This window comes from Vombatus ursinus, unplaced genomic scaffold, assembly GCF_900497805.2.
Source record: "Vombatus ursinus unplaced genomic scaffold, bare-nosed wombat genome assembly UNPS02014861.1, whole genome shotgun sequence".
Lineage (NCBI taxonomy): Eukaryota > Metazoa > Chordata > Mammalia > Diprotodontia > Vombatidae > Vombatus > Vombatus ursinus.
In genome coordinates this window covers 10,528,887-10,544,335 of record NW_020954639.1, presented here as the reverse complement: position 1 = coordinate 10,544,335, position 15,449 = coordinate 10,528,887, and the positions used below count along the sequence as shown (strand labels likewise).

The following is a 15,449-nucleotide window of genomic DNA, read 5'->3' as shown; positions in this document are numbered from 1 at the left end:
GCCAGTTCTAAGGTCCTTCTCCTCAGGAGAGGAAACCAGCAAACCAGGGTTTGAACAACACTGACGCAGTCCTGTCTCTTCTTTGATTCTCTTCTTTTTCCCCCAGAGAAAGTTACTAACCAGTAAATCAGGAGATTCCTATAGATACATGGTTTACCTATATTTTCGCAAGGTATTTTTGATAGAGTGTCTCCTGGTATTCATATGGAAAGGATGGAAGCCTGTGCAATAGGTGACAGTGCAGTTTAATTAATTCAGAACTATTGAAATGGTTGGTGTTGAAGAGTAATCAGTCATTAATGGTTCAATGGTGGGAGCTTTTCAGTGGATCCCTCCAACAGCTCTGCTTGGCCATGTGCTGTTCAACATTTTTATCAGTTTTGCAGATAATGCAAAGCTGAGAAGGATGGCTACCACACAAGTTGACAGGATCCAGAAACAATCTTGACAGACTAGAATATTGGACTGAATTTATTAATAAGCTGCATTTCACTGGGGATAAATGTAGATGTTTATACTTGGGTTTTTAATAAATCAGCTTTGTAACTATAGGAAGGGAGTGGCATGGTTAGGCAGCAGTTTGTCTTAAAAAGATGGTGGGGGAGGGGATGAAGTCTGGGACGCAGGTGGAATATGGTTTTGCTGGGAGCTGTGCCCACCAGCAAAGTAGGGACCTGAGTGGCAGCAACAGGATTCAAGCAGATTCTCTGGCTCCAAATCTATCCTTTTTATATTGCACCACAGTGCCATAGATGTTTGCATTCAGTCATCAGAAATAGAGGACCTATTTCATCGTAATGTTTTAATTGTGGGGTTTTTTTCTTCCATTCTTCTGTAGTTTAACATTCACAGATTTCTTTTTTTTGAGATTAATATTTAGCAATAAACCAAGGACCCTTATAAATTTTTTCATGTTACGCAAAGTGAAGATAGTCTTATGTGATAATTGTCATAAATAGATTTTCACTTCTAATAATACTGGTAGTCTCATACTTGTAATTTCACACTGTGAAACTAATGATAAAGCTTTGCTGTCTTATTAAAGATAAGCTCCAAATTAATAAGTGAAGATGGACTGTAGGATGGTAATTTACTATGCCTACAGCAGAAGCTTTGATACAGTATATTTAGCTGCGTTATGTGTAACCTGCATAAATAATATATTCAGGCAAATAGTTGCTAGCAAATATTTATCATGCTACAGCTTATATAAAATATTTAAATGGGGTATTTGTTATTAATCAAACACTAGTTTTAATGAAGGTCAAATGAATGGTTTTTATTACCGTTTTTCCTAAGGAAGTTCCTTTCTGATACCCAAAACACAATAACCAGAATTGCATCAGGCAAAAGCTACTGAGCAAGACATTCAGAGTTTTGAAGCTTATTGTATGTCATCCTATCCTTCCTTCCAAGAATGAATTTGCCCTCTTTGCTTCCAGTTCTAAAGACAGCATAAATTAGGCAAATTATTGTTAGGGTCTGTGATTTTAGCAGTGTGAAGAAGTGACAGTGTTGGAAACTCTCCTCTTAAGCAGAACAGCTCCCAAGCCCTCTGTGACGTTGATTATAAAATTACAAGCTCTTAAACCTAGAGCTGGGAGGCTGGACCTCAGAAGCCATCTATTCAAACCCCTTCATTTTACAGAGGAAAAGAAATCTGGGCCAAAAATGTTAAATGACTTGCCCAAGGTCACCCAGATACCTAGTGTCTGTAGTAGGATTTGAACTAAGATCTTCCTTACTCAGTTCTAACCACTTAGATGGTTAGGGATTAAATATTTGCCTAGAGTAACTTGAATAATGTCCTTGATGGAGTTTGAACCCAGATTTTCCAGCCTCCAAGCTTTATCCACTAAGCAAGACAAACAATACGCATACACATCCCTCTAAGAATCCCACATGGAAAGCATCTCGCATAGGCCATCAGATCTACTGAAATTGCCATTTTGACTATCACATGATCCTTCCAAACAGGCTCAAGAATAGGAGTAGTTCTCATGGTAATCAGCCATATGTATGTTTAAAGTAAAGAAGAAAGATTAGAAATGCAGACGTCTTCAGCAGTTCATTTTAAAAGTATTCATTTTGTTTCAGTCTTATCTTATACTTTAAGGGAATTACATACTGACAGAAAAAAAATAAAAATTGTACAGAGACAGTTACTGTCATTAGTTTTGAATTTTGAGTCAATTCGTCCTTGTAACTGATTTCTCTTTTCAATTCTTAGAGTAGCTAAGAGAACGTTAGCACTGACTGACTACTCTGTAAGGGAAAAAAGCTTCTCAAGGATTATTATTTTTTCTTCAGGACATCTCTTTCTTTGTTATATATACAGTTAATAATTATCTCAAAGCTTCAAAATTTGTGAATAAGAAAAGCAGGAAGTTCAGACTTTTCATTTGGAGTGATAGGAAAGAGAATGTAGATGGTAAAAAATAAATACATTGTAATCACTAAGTGAATTCTTTTCTATTTTCTGACTATCCTTTCTAATGTGTCACCACCACAATCATTGTAACAGGATATAATGTTGACAGGTCAGAGTTTTGGCATGTCTTTATTTGAATATTTAAGTTTTCATCTGCCTTATGAACTGAAAATTTTGCTTTTTCCATAGAATTTTTAAACATTGTATGCTGCACAAAATTGAATTTTATTTTTTGTTAAATTTTAATTTTTCAAATGAGTTTAGTTTGTCAACGTTTAATTTGTTTGGTTTTGGAACCCATGAGCTATGCCATATCGCTGATCTCACTTTGAAATCAGGCTCAGTAACTATGGACTGAAACATAATTAAAGAGGAGAGAAATGCAAAGGAGAGAATGTTGACATCCCTTTCTCAGACTCTATGCATGCCCTCACATCAGCTCACTCTGAAGGGTATATATACTCTGTTACCTCGCATAGTTCCGGGCACATAGTAGGCACTCAGTAAAGGCCTGCCAATTGAATGACTGGTTTATGTTACTTTCTTCTCAGAAATCTTTGATGACTCCCCATGCTTCTAGAATAAAATTCAAACTCTTCAACCTGGTACTTAAGGCTCTCAGTAATCTGGGTCCTTACTAGCTTTCCAGATGTATTTGCATTATTTCCTTTGACACTCCAGACAAACCATGCTGTTGATTTTTCCTTAAACTTGTCAGTCTGTCTGCTACTTGTGTACCTTTGTTCTAATCTGGCAACAGAATCTTTCCTCACCTGAGCCTGTTGGATTCCCCAAGTTTCCCTCAAGGCCCAGGTCACCAACCACTGCCCATGTAATGACAGTAACATCTCTTCCAGAAATCGAGAGGCTAAGGGCATAAGATAATACTAGCTGACATTGATAGTACACTCATTGTGTCATCACTGAAGTTCTAGTTATCCCCATTTGTAGATGAAGATAGTGACATTTGGAGAGGCTGGGTGATCTATCTGCCCACTGTCTCAGAGCCTATAAGTATTAGAGGCAGGATTCAAACCCAGGGCTCTGCTTGGATTCAGTCATAACAAACTTCTTCATCCTGAAACAGGAATTAAAGGGGAACAAAATAAAAGCAATGAACTAGAATCTAAGAGAGTCTACCTCAACTGAGGATTGACTGAACAAACTGGTGTGTAAATGTAATGGAATGATATTGCTTTCTGAGAAGGGATGAAAGGGATCAGAGAATCCTGAACTGATGCAAAGTGAAGCAAGCAGAACCAGGAGAGTAATTGATACAAAGACAACGACATGGTAGAGAGAATGCTGATCAATTCAGTGACCAAACATGTCCCAGAGGACTGATGATGAAGCATGTCATCCTCCTCCTAACAGAAAGGATAAACTCAGGGCACAAAATAAGAAGTATGTTGTTGGGGTTTTTTTAATAGCCCCTGTGTGAATTCTTTTTGGCTTCGCTTCACTATACCTGTTTGTTACATCTTCTTTTTTTCTCTTTTTTTTGTGGGGGCAGGGGGGAGGATGATGAAAGAAGAGGTGAGCCATAGTGACATTGTTGATAAAAAAGACCACTGAAATTTTTTTAATACATCAAAGGGAACAAAGGAAATTTTAGAAGGGATCACAGATGAGCCAGAGAGCTTTAAGAGCAACTTTTAGAATTATGATATGCTTTTTGAAGGAAGCAGTATGAACTGGAAATTCACAATTTCATTTATGATTCTGTATATGTGGAAATACTCTTTTTTTAAGTGCTTAAGCTCAGGATAAAAATAATAAAATATAAAACAAACCCAGGGCTCTTCTAATTTCAAATCCAAGGCTTTTTTCCACTACACCCCCTTGCTTGTGAAAAACACATTAAAATTTTCTTCTTATATATGAAATTCTTTTTAGGTTATGGTGGTGAGCTTGCTCTTTTATAAAACCTGTATTTCTTTTAGTAAAAGAGGATGAATGTGACTCAGATGCAGAAAATGAACAAAACCATGATCCTAATGTGGAAGAATTCCTGCAACAAGAAGCTACAGCTGTTATCTATCCTGAAGCACCCGAGGAAGACCCGAGGCGAGGCACCCCCGAAGCTAGTGGTCATGATGAAAATGGTAATGCCCAGCTGGTAGAGTCTCCCCACAAAAAGTAGCCTGCTATTTGCTTTTTTTATATATTTGGTTCCTACATATGTGTGTATTTGATTTTTTCCCTCCAGTGTAACAAACTCCTTTAGGGCAGGCACTGTTTTTGTCTTGCGGCCCCAAAGCCCCCGAATAGAGCCAGACACATGTTTTACCAATGAACAAGCATTATATGACTACTGTGTACAAGACTATGTTGATTGATTTAATCGATTGACTTTAGCCCAACTTTGGGACATAGAGAATATATCTATAGCAGCCTATACTATACCATGTTTATTCATGTGTTGTTTTTTTTCCAGGGTTAGTAGTACAGAGTTAAATTGTTGGCTGTTCCCATAATATGGTGGTGCTGCATATGATATTATCCCTATACTTGAGGAAGCCAGGAAGGAAATGAGCATGAAGCATTATGAAGCAGTAGAAAACCCTGCAGGATTTGGAGCCTAAGAATCTGGGTTTAAATCCTGGTTTTGTTACTTACTGCCTTGATCAATCAATAAGCATTCAGTAGGGTACTTTCCCTATCTTGGCCTCAGTTTCCTCATTTGTAAATTGAGAAAGAGAAGCCTTTCCACCTCTCAGTTTGTGATCCTAGTAGAAATTTTGTCATCAATTTCTGCCCTATAGCAGTATTCATTATCACTCTGAAAGAGTTGATCTATAGCCTCCTGATATTTTTTCCTCTGTTGTTCAGCCACCAAGCTAAAATCTGTTGTTCTAGTTCTAAATTCTTCTTATTTGAAAGCCTAGATCTTTCCATTCAATAATCACCAGAAATCTATCATATTTAACTTTTCTAAAGTTCTGTTTGGGGGAAGCTAGGTGGCACAGTGGATAGAGCACTGGGCTTGGCATGAGGAAGATAGATCTCAATGAGTTCAAATCTAGCCTCAGACACTTACTAGCAAAGCATAATGTATTTTGCTCAAGCCCCTTATTTTAACTTTGTGAATCTCTGTTTCAAGCAGTTTCTAGTAGACAAAAAATTGGATTGTGCTTTCTAATCCGTTCTGCTATCCTCTCCTGTTTAATAGATGAATTCATTTCATTCATGTTCATGATTAAAGTTGTTATTTGTGTACATTCCCCTATCCTGTCTTTTTATGCTTTTCTCCCTCTTTTTTTTTTTTGGTGATAAGGGTTTTAAAATTCTATTTTATTTTCAAGTCTGCATTCCCTCCCTCTCACTTGTTGCCCCTCTTTCTGTATTTCTCACAGCATAATAGTATTCTATCATGTTTGTATACCACAACCTGTTCAGCCTTTCCCCAATTGATGGGCAAGCCCTTCCTCCATTTCCAATTCTATGCCATCATGAGAAAAAGCTGTTGTAAATATTTTTGTCCATTCGAGTTCTTTTCTTCTTTCTTTGGTTTCCTTGGGATGTGGACGGTGTCGTGATATCACCGAGTCAAAGAGTATGCACAGTTTAAGCATTTGGGGGGCAGAGTTCCAAACTACTTTCCAGATTGGTTTGACCAGTTCACAGTTCCGCCAGCTGTGTCATGCACCCCATTTAGGAGACATGGTAAATCTTACCCACTTGTTCTTAATTTCTTACTTAGACTATCTCTCACCTTCCCTTTTCTTTCTTCTCCTAACATTATCAACACAGAAAAAAAGCAATCCTCTGCTTATCTTATTTAATTATAGATCTCTGTGATCCTTGTAGACTTTAGGATTCTGAGAAGTCACTTGTCTCTTCTCCCCCAAAGAATATAAGCTCTTTGTCATCCTTCCACCCCTCCTGGTTGCTCAAATGCATTTCCTTTCTAGGTTTTTCTTGACTCTCCCATCTTCATTTTCAAAGTTTCTATTCATCTCTAGTCTTTCTATCAGGAATGCTTGAAAGACCTATGTTTTCAATAAAAGTCTTTTTTTTTCCCTTTAGAATTATCTTGTCTTGCAGTCTTAAGGTATTTTTGGTACTATAAACCTTTATCTTTTGCAACACCCGATTCCAAGATTTTCTTCCTTTTTGAGTCATAACTGATAACTCTTATGTATTCCTGACTATAGTTCTTTGTACTTGAATTCTGTGTTTCTGGCTGCCTGCCAGAAAGAAGCCCTGTATTTTGGAATATGACGTAGAACCACTGGATTTTGAATACAGTATTCCTGAGAGTTTTTCTTGTTGGTCAAGATTAAGAATCGTTTTTCTGCATCATAGACCCCCTAGACATCTAATGAACTCTTCTCAGAATGTTTTTAAAGGTGTAAGATTAGAAAAGAAACCAATTATATTGAAATAAAGATATATTTTTTCTCATTTAAGTTCTTGAACTGCCTGTTCTAGGGTTTCTTTCAGGAGGTAACTGGAATGTTCTTCCTATTTTCACTTTGCCCTCTGGTTCTAGGAAATCTGAACAGTTTTAATTTGTGGGTTTTTGTTAAATTGTGCTATGTAGGGGTGTTTTTGCCATAGTTTTTAGGGAGTCCAATGAGGCTTAAAGTATCTGTCCTTGACTTGTTTTTAGGTAAGATTTTTGTTTCTAACCAGAATTTTCTTCTATTTTTTTTTAATCTTTTGATTTTGTTCTAATATTTCTTGCTGTCTCAGTCATTGAGTTCTGTTTTGCCTTTCCTAATTTTTGTGGGATCCACTCCTTGGGTAAAGTTTTCACGTATTCTAAACTATTTATCCTGCTTCCCTTATTTTATTCCAAGGTTTTTGTTTTTTCTGTTTTTTATCTCTTCACTTCTTCCTAGTATTTTTGTAGTTCTTGTGGTCATGCCATTTTTTTTCTTGAGGCTCTGCTTATATTTGTGGAGTTACTCTCTTTTTCTAGACTTTCCTTCTTGGTATTTCTTGATCTATGCTGTTATTTCATAATGTGCATTGTCTTCTGTTTGATCATGTCACCAGCTTCAGTTTCTGATTTGTAATTTTATGCCAGGATCAGGTACTGCCCCTTTCTGCACTCTTGAATGATGTAGTCAGGCCCCATTTGGGCTTTGAGAGAAATTATTTTTCTGTTATATTAATAAATAGTTATTTTTCTGTTATATTAATAAATAGTTATTAAATTAGGATCCAGGCTTTTCTCCTCTTTTTCTCTATTGAAGCACAGCTCCTGTGGAAGGTTAGCCTCTGAAAGCCAAGGCCGATTGAGGTTACCTGTAACCTTCAGGGAACTTGCTCTTCAAATTTGGGCCATACCCCATCCACTAGGAGACCTTGCTTCTGTTTAGAGTATAGACAGAATCCAGTCTAGGCACATGCTTACTCCAGAGGAAACGAGCGCTTGTCCTTATACCCATCCATTAGAGTTTAGGGTGACCCAGCTCATGAAGGAGAAAACCAGTCAGAGTGCCTGGATGGAGATCAATTCCCTTATCCCGTTTGCTGGAGGCAACTGAGTCTCATAATCAAGCCATGTTCTAGCAAGAGGAGCTGAAGACTTCTACCCCACCTCATTAAATGTCCACCAATCAGAGTTGTCAAGGGAATTCCCTTTCAAGGATTATTTAAAACTTTCAGACTCTCCATGTCTTTTGTCCTTGGTTACCGAGAGAAATCACTGATTATCAATTTATTGATTATTAGCTAGTCTAATTAATAAATTAATTACCCAGAAACTGTCTCTCAGGGTTTTTTATTTGTCACAGCTTGATGTCAGTTTCGAGGGCTCCTGCCACTGGCTTTTACCCCCTCCAGTTTATCTCAGCTCTAAGTGCTGACAGGCATCAGTGCCCCTGGTCAGATCTGGACTTCCAGCCTGTCGTCTTCTAGTGCCTCAGTATGGCTCTTTTTGCCCAGTCCTGGTGGGATGAAGAAGCTTATTGATTCTTTTTTTAATTTCTCAATCATTTTTTTGATCTGGAGCCCTTCCTAGATCACTGCTGAAGTATGTGGGAAAGAGCTAAGCTCCTATGTACCCTTCCACTCCACCATCTTAACCAGAACTTCAGGATTTGTTATTTTTTCCCATGATGTGTAACACGTAGATGTCCTTCTGTTAGGACAGAAATTAACAGAGATAAAGAAATATTTATTTAAAGTGCTTCATACTGTTAGGGTTAAAATCACGTGAGCCTTTTTAGTTAAATGATTGTAGCTCTAGCATTTCTTCCTCTATGCTAACACAAAAGTACATCACTGGAGAACTCTCCCATCCAGTCGTACAAGCATTTACCAAGTGCCCACAATGTGTAAGGCAGTATATTAAGTACTGGGGACACAAAAACCAAACAGAAAATAGTCCCTGCCCTTAAGTTGTTTACCTTCTACAGGTAAACAAATAACTGTATTTATGGTGGTTTGAAGAAGTAGAGAGCATTCACAACACATTGAGAGAGCAATAAGGAATTTTGGGAAAAAGGAGCATTTTAAGGGAGCTAGGGATTCCAGAAGGTGGATCCCAGGAGTGAAGGACAGCCTGTACAGAACCATGGAGGATAGAGAGGGAATGCTATGCTCAAGAAGCAGTAGCAGAATGTCTTGGCTGGGGCACAGTGCATGAAAGGCAGTCTCGGGCTGTAAGCCTGAATGGGGAGATCGAAGCCAGATTGTGAGGAGTTCAGAATGCCAGTCTGAATCATTTGTCATTTATCCAAAAGGCAGTGGGGATCTCCTGAAGGTGTTTGAGTAAGGAAGTAATATGACCAGGTGTATGCTTTAGGAAAACGGATTTGACAGCTACATACAGGGTGCTTTGGGAGAAGAGACTGGAATCCACAAGTTGAATTGTGAGGCTGTTGCAATATCCCAGTAAAAGGTGAACTAGATAGTGGTTGGTCCGATGGTGAGAGGTATCGGTTCTGCACCCATGACAAAACTTGTTGACTAGTTAGAAATGGAGGCAAGGGATAAGGAGGCTTTCAGGAGGACCTAGGGGGAAAGATAACAAGTTCATTTTGGATATTTGGGCTTGAGATGCCTTTGGGATATGCGAGAAGAGATGTCCACAAGCTCTTGGTGATGAGGGGCAAGAGCTCATGTGAGAGATGAAGGCTAGAGACAAAGACCTAGGAGTCCTGGGAGCTTGGGGGAGCTGATGAGATCACCAAGGTTTTAGTATTGTCAAAGCATTAGTTAAATGTACTAATGAGGTCAACAGTTGTTGGGACCTCAGTACTATGATTCTCTGACATTACTGCCACAAGTTTTAGATAAATAACAACTTTTTACCGGCTCTCCTCAAGAAAGAAGAGTTTATAGTAGGAAATAAAGGGCAATAGGAAAAAATGGAAATATGTTAAAGGATAGTGAGCATTTCACATGAAGCACAAGGTGACCATTATAAAGTAGGAAGAATAATTTTCTCAAGCATACAGTGAAAAAATGTGGTTAAAAAAAGACTAATGAAATGTTCCTTTGCTCACATCTGGAGGCAAACCAAAAGTCAGTAAGTGTATAAGAAATAGAGTAAAACTTCACTAATTCAAATTAGGGGAGGCACTCAGAATTCAGGGGGAAAATGTCTATTGTAAAAGAAATGTAGCTTTGTTACTTTGACTAATAATAATGGCCAACATTTATATAATACTTTAAGGTTTACATATCTTACCTCAGTTGATCCTTGCAACACCTCTCTGGGATAGACTTACTGTTATCCTCCTTTTACAGATGGAGAAACTGAGACACAGAGGTTCAGTGGCTCGTCCAGAGCCACCCAGCTAGTAAGTGTATGAGGCCAGACTGGAATCTACATCAGGAAACATTTCAGTTCACCAGGAAACTTTATTAAGTGCCTGCTGTGTACAAGCACTGTGCTGAGCCCTGGGGATACGAATAAATAAAAGAAAGGCAGCCCCTGCCCTCAGACCACAAAAGAAATCCAAAAAGCTGAGGTTGGAGAGGGGGCAGAGAAGGCATTGGGTCTGGGGGGCACAGCAGAGTGCAGCTGGTGGGAAACGCAGAACTAGCTGGGTCTGGAGCCCTTTTTGAAGGAGGCTTCGGGGGTTCTGTGCTCTGCCTTCCAGCCTTGCCATCGGGGGTGAGGACACTGCAGAGGTGTGTACACCCAAGCCAAAGCTGTTTGGGGCAGGGTAACAGTGAGGAATAAGCCTTTCTGACTCCAAATCCAACACTGTCCAGGAGACCTTGATGGCTAATAAACTTTTTCCAGGAAGAGTTCCTTCCAAACCTGCTTCAACAAACTCAGAAAACTAAATATAATTAGCAATGTTTTGCATATGAGTCACTAACATCCTAGATGATTAAGGTTTTGTTACACAGATTAAACATACCTTCCTAAAATCTGGTTTGTGCTCCTAATTTGTCTAACAAATAGGCTTTCTGTAGATCAAGCAAAGATAACAAGCCCAATAGGTTGAATTATTTTAAAAATGTAATAAATTGAGACCATTCGTAAAATTCAAATGCAATGTTAGTTCATGTAATGTCAATCTGAAATGCTCACTGCAAAAGAGAATATTGGGGGAAATATTTTAAGAGATTTCTTTTTCTAAAAGAACGTATGAATTTATGGTCATAGTGATGAACAGAAGTATCTTTCAAGAAAGTATGATCCTGTAGGTATGCAGAAGCAATTTTATTTAATATTTAATCATTAGGAATGTTATAGAAATTCTGGGAAACAAAAATCATCAGTATTTTAATATGACAAATCCTAATCTCTAAAAATAATGTGAGTGACTTATTATTTTTACTTTAAAATAAACATTTTATAAGAGATAGGAAAAATTTGGTTGAGGGTAAGAAAAAATTAAATTACATAATATTCTTAAAACAGGACCACACAGCAAGTTAGCACTAACTCTTTCAGATTGTTGTAGTATTGTAGGAAGTTTTTCAGGTTGTTAACCAATAATAGTGATGGGAAAAGTGTGGTACTTGGGGTCTGGATAGGCCTGGGCTCAAATCATACCTCTGACATTTACCTAGCAGTTTGCAACCATGTACCTTCACTGAGCTTTGTTGTCTTCATCTGAAAAATGGACGTTAACACCTGTCCCTTCTTCCTCACAGATTTGTTGCCAAGATCAATTGTGATAACATGTAGAGCATTTTGTAAATGATCTATCAGTTACTTCTATTAAGTGGTGCCCTAGACTGAAGACTGAAAGACTGGACTTTCTCAGTGTTAACCAGAAGTCAAGGAGTAATTTAAACATTGTTGATAGATTCAAATATTTATCTATAATGATGAAATAATACAAAATACCATTAATGTACTGTATAAAAATAATTATGTCTTACATGTAGTTTTAGGTAGCGTGGTGAAGAAAGAGTCAGCCTTACAGGTAGAACATCCTGCATTCTAGCCCTGCCTCTGACATAGACTGAGTATCCTGGCGAGTCATTCAACTGCTCAGATAGGGTGTCCAGGATTATTCTGACTCTTTCTGCTAATACTATCAGTATACCCTGGAAATTGCTTTGGTTGCATAAATCTCTGATTTACTTTAACCATTTAATTTGTATTTGTCTCTTTCTCATAAAAGTGGGGGGGGGAATACCATCAATTATTTGAGCTTGTCATTTGGTTCTGGATAAACACAAATTTCCTATACTAAATTCCTTTTTTTAAAAATTTTCAATGTAAAAGCATTTTTTCTCTGCTCCAAACCACCCCCTTAAAAAAATTACCTTGTAACAAACACATAATAAAATATCTCTAGATTGCCCATGGCCAAAAATGTTTGTTTCATTTGCCCCCTTGGTAAGCATCCAGCACTAAACACAGTGTCTGGCACATAGTAGGTGCTTAAGGCATAGTTCATCATCAGACCTCTGGAATCATGGTTAGTCATTGCATTGGTCAGAGTTCTTAAGGCCCTCAAAGTTGTTTGTCTTTACAATATAATTTTTGTTATTGTGTAAATTATTCTCTTAGTTCTTCTCACTCTCAACTCCTGCAAGTCTTCCCAGATTTCTCTGAACCATCCCTCTCATCATTTCTAATAGTTCTGTGGTATTCCATTACCTTCATATAACATAATTTGATTCAAATTTTTAAGAATAAAAGTCATTCCCCAGTTGATGTTAAAGAAGACATTCAAGACATCAACATCCATATGAAAAAAAAATTCCAAATCACTAACAATTAGAGAAGAGTAAATTATAGCAACTCTGCAGTTTCACCTCACTTCCATTAGATTGGCGAAGACGACAAAAATGGCACATTCCTGCGCTGTTAACGCTGAGAATTGGTACAGCCCTTCTGGAAAGCAATTTGGAGCTTTGCCCTAAAAGGCACTAAACCGTACACAACTTTGGCTCCAGCAATACGTCTACTAGGGCTTTTCTTTCCCCAAAGAAAGAGGAAGAGGACCCATGTATAAAAAATATACACAGCTATTCCTTTTTGTGGTAGCAAAGAAGTGGAAACTAACGGAGTGCCCATCGGTTGGGAAATGGCTGCTCTGAATTCCAGTGTGTGCCTTCTCTGCTATTATAAGCATTAGTAATTGTTTGTCACAGTTATCTTCCCAAATGAAATGTCTGCTTTAGTCAGAGTTGTCAAGAGCCAGTTAGCCTCATACAGAGAAGAGCCATGTTCCAAGAGCCTGACTGAAAACCTTACCCCATGGTCACAAGAAAGACTAGACAAAAGAATGAATGTTGGAGCTACCAATTCCTCAACACTGCTGAAAAACATCAAGGAATTCCCATGTCCTGCTGGTGGTTGATCTGAAGGGCCATGTTTATATACAGAGGAAGTCCTGTGATGTGGATGGTGACCCGTGTGCGACCTTTGATGGATGGATAGTGAATAAACAGGAGACTTCACCTGTGGTCGAGTTCATCTTTGATGCAGAGGCAGACACAGACGTCACTCACATTCTGACTTAAGGGTAGCTAGGCTTGGTCATCTTCTTGTCAATATTTGAGAATAAAAATATGTTTTTTTCTCTTCCAGGGACACCCGATGCATTTTCTCAGCTTCTCACCTGCCCATATTGTGACCGAGGCTACAAACGCTTTACCTCCCTGAAAGAACACATTAAATATCGCCATGAAAAAAATGAGGACAACTTTAGTTGTTCCCTGTGCAGTTACACGTTTGCATACAGAACACAACTTGAACGTCACATGACATCCCATAAATCAGGAAGAGATCAAGTAAGTGAGATGGCAGAGAATTCACTGACTTATTGCTTTTACAAATGGATAAACATCAGCAAAATTTAATTTAAAAATTCAATTCAGTCCTTTGGCTTAGATGTATAATGTCTACACACGAGAAAAGGGTTAATCCACCTGAAAATTTACTTATATGGGAGATACCTATTTGTACAAGGCCTTACTAAAGAGAGGGGAAATAATTTTAACTATTGACTTCTGGGTCTTTGTTGTTTCATTCAACTTGTTTCACTAGTACCTGTTATAAGGTATTTTTTTCCTTTTTTCTTAGTAGCGTAAGAATAGTTTTGACCAGTCAAGACAGCAGTCATTTATTAAGCGCCTTCTGTATGCATGTCAAGCACTGAGCTCAGCACTGGGCATACAAAGAAACAGTTCTTGCTCTCAGGGAGCTCCCAGTCTGAAGGGGAGACAAAAAAGCAAACAACTATGTACAAATGCTATAGGGAGAGGATGAATGGGAGACAGATCTCAGAGGGAAGGCGCTAGCATTTAGGGGAATCGGGAAAGCCTTCTTCGCAGAAGGTAAGATTTTAGCTGAGACTTAAGGGAAGCCAGAAGACGGAGATGAGACATCTAAGCAAAGAGGCTACAAGTCAGAATGCATTTAGTTGGGAGTTGGAGAGTTTTGCAAGAACCAGAAGGAGCCGGGTATCAGTGGATCACAGAGCATCTTGTGGGGAGGACTGTGCTCAGGGGAGGGGTTGGGGAAGTAAGGGGTGAGGAGATTGGAAAGGTCAGAGGGGGCCAGGTCATGAAGGGCTTTAAACAACAGACAGGATTTTATATTTGATCCTGGAGGTAATAGGGAATCACTGGAGTAAATTACCTTCTTATGTCTTTCAGTGTAGACACTTGATAGAAAAAATAAATGCTGGTTACACAAAGTAACATGATGTAATAAGTAGTGTATGGACAGGGAGTTCAAATTTACTTCAAATTTGATTTTCTGTAATTATTTACTAACTCTTTTACTCTATGTAGAAACAACTGAATACTATATTAAACTTAGGCATTTTCATTTTTGAGGATTAATTTGTCTATGGCTTTTTCTTGTTCCTTCATAAGGCTTATGTTTTTGGGTAGAGTGAAACGTATAATAAATGCTTAGTATTTTCCCATCACTGTGCTAAGGACTAGGGATAAAAATACAAGCAAGGCAGGCAGTCCCTGCCCTCAAAGAGCTTATATTCTAATGAGAGAAGACAACAGTTAAGGGGAAGAAACCAGGGAAGAAAGGTGAGTGTGTGTGCACACATGCATTTGCGTGCACGCGTGTGCACGCGCGCGCGCACACACACACACACACACACACAAGCTTGTTTCCCATAGGGAAGAAATGGTAATGATGGCCAGTGGAGGTGGCAATTCTGAAGCAAGTGAACCCAAGTAATTCTGATTATAAACTAAATGTGTTCCTTTGGTGCATATTAAGGGGATTAGACTGACCCTTAGCATCAGAGGCCATTACCAAGTTAGATCCCCTTTGTAAATGTGCCTGACAGAAATTTAAGTCTTGTTTAAAAGTTTTAATTCATACCTTACTTAATTTTGTAACTCAGCTCACTAAAAATCACAGGAACAGAACAAAGCTAACAGATCAGGCTAGTATCAGTTAAAGTGAGAAATTCAAGCATAAGCTCAGCTACAGAGCAGGACTATGCCCTTGATTGTCTCAGAAGCATCCCACATGAATGTGTAGCTCAGCAGCAGGCTTCTTCTGTGCTGCACCGACTGTGAAGGGGCCTTGGTCTAGAGACAGCTTGCTGGAAGGACCCAAAGGAGACACCAGTCCCTGAGGACAGTGAGCCTCTGCTACCGGCACTGG

General features: G+C 38.6%; 1 protein-coding gene across 3 annotated transcripts in view; it reads left to right on the top strand.

Annotated features, from left to right (window-relative positions):
- ZEB1 (zinc finger E-box binding homeobox 1) overlaps positions 1-15,449 on the top strand; it is a 202,848-nt gene that overhangs the window by 163,984 nt on the left and 23,415 nt on the right. For 2 of the 3 annotated variants that reach the window (XM_027841611.1, XM_027841609.1), the window contains 2 exons: positions 4,375-4,536; positions 13,398-13,600. In XM_027841611.1, the coding sequence (XP_027697412.1) occupies positions 4,375-4,536; positions 13,398-13,600 (365 nt within the window). The remainder of the gene's footprint in view (positions 1-4,374; positions 4,537-13,397; positions 13,601-15,449) is intronic. The other variant, XM_027841610.1, reaches the window with a different exon arrangement.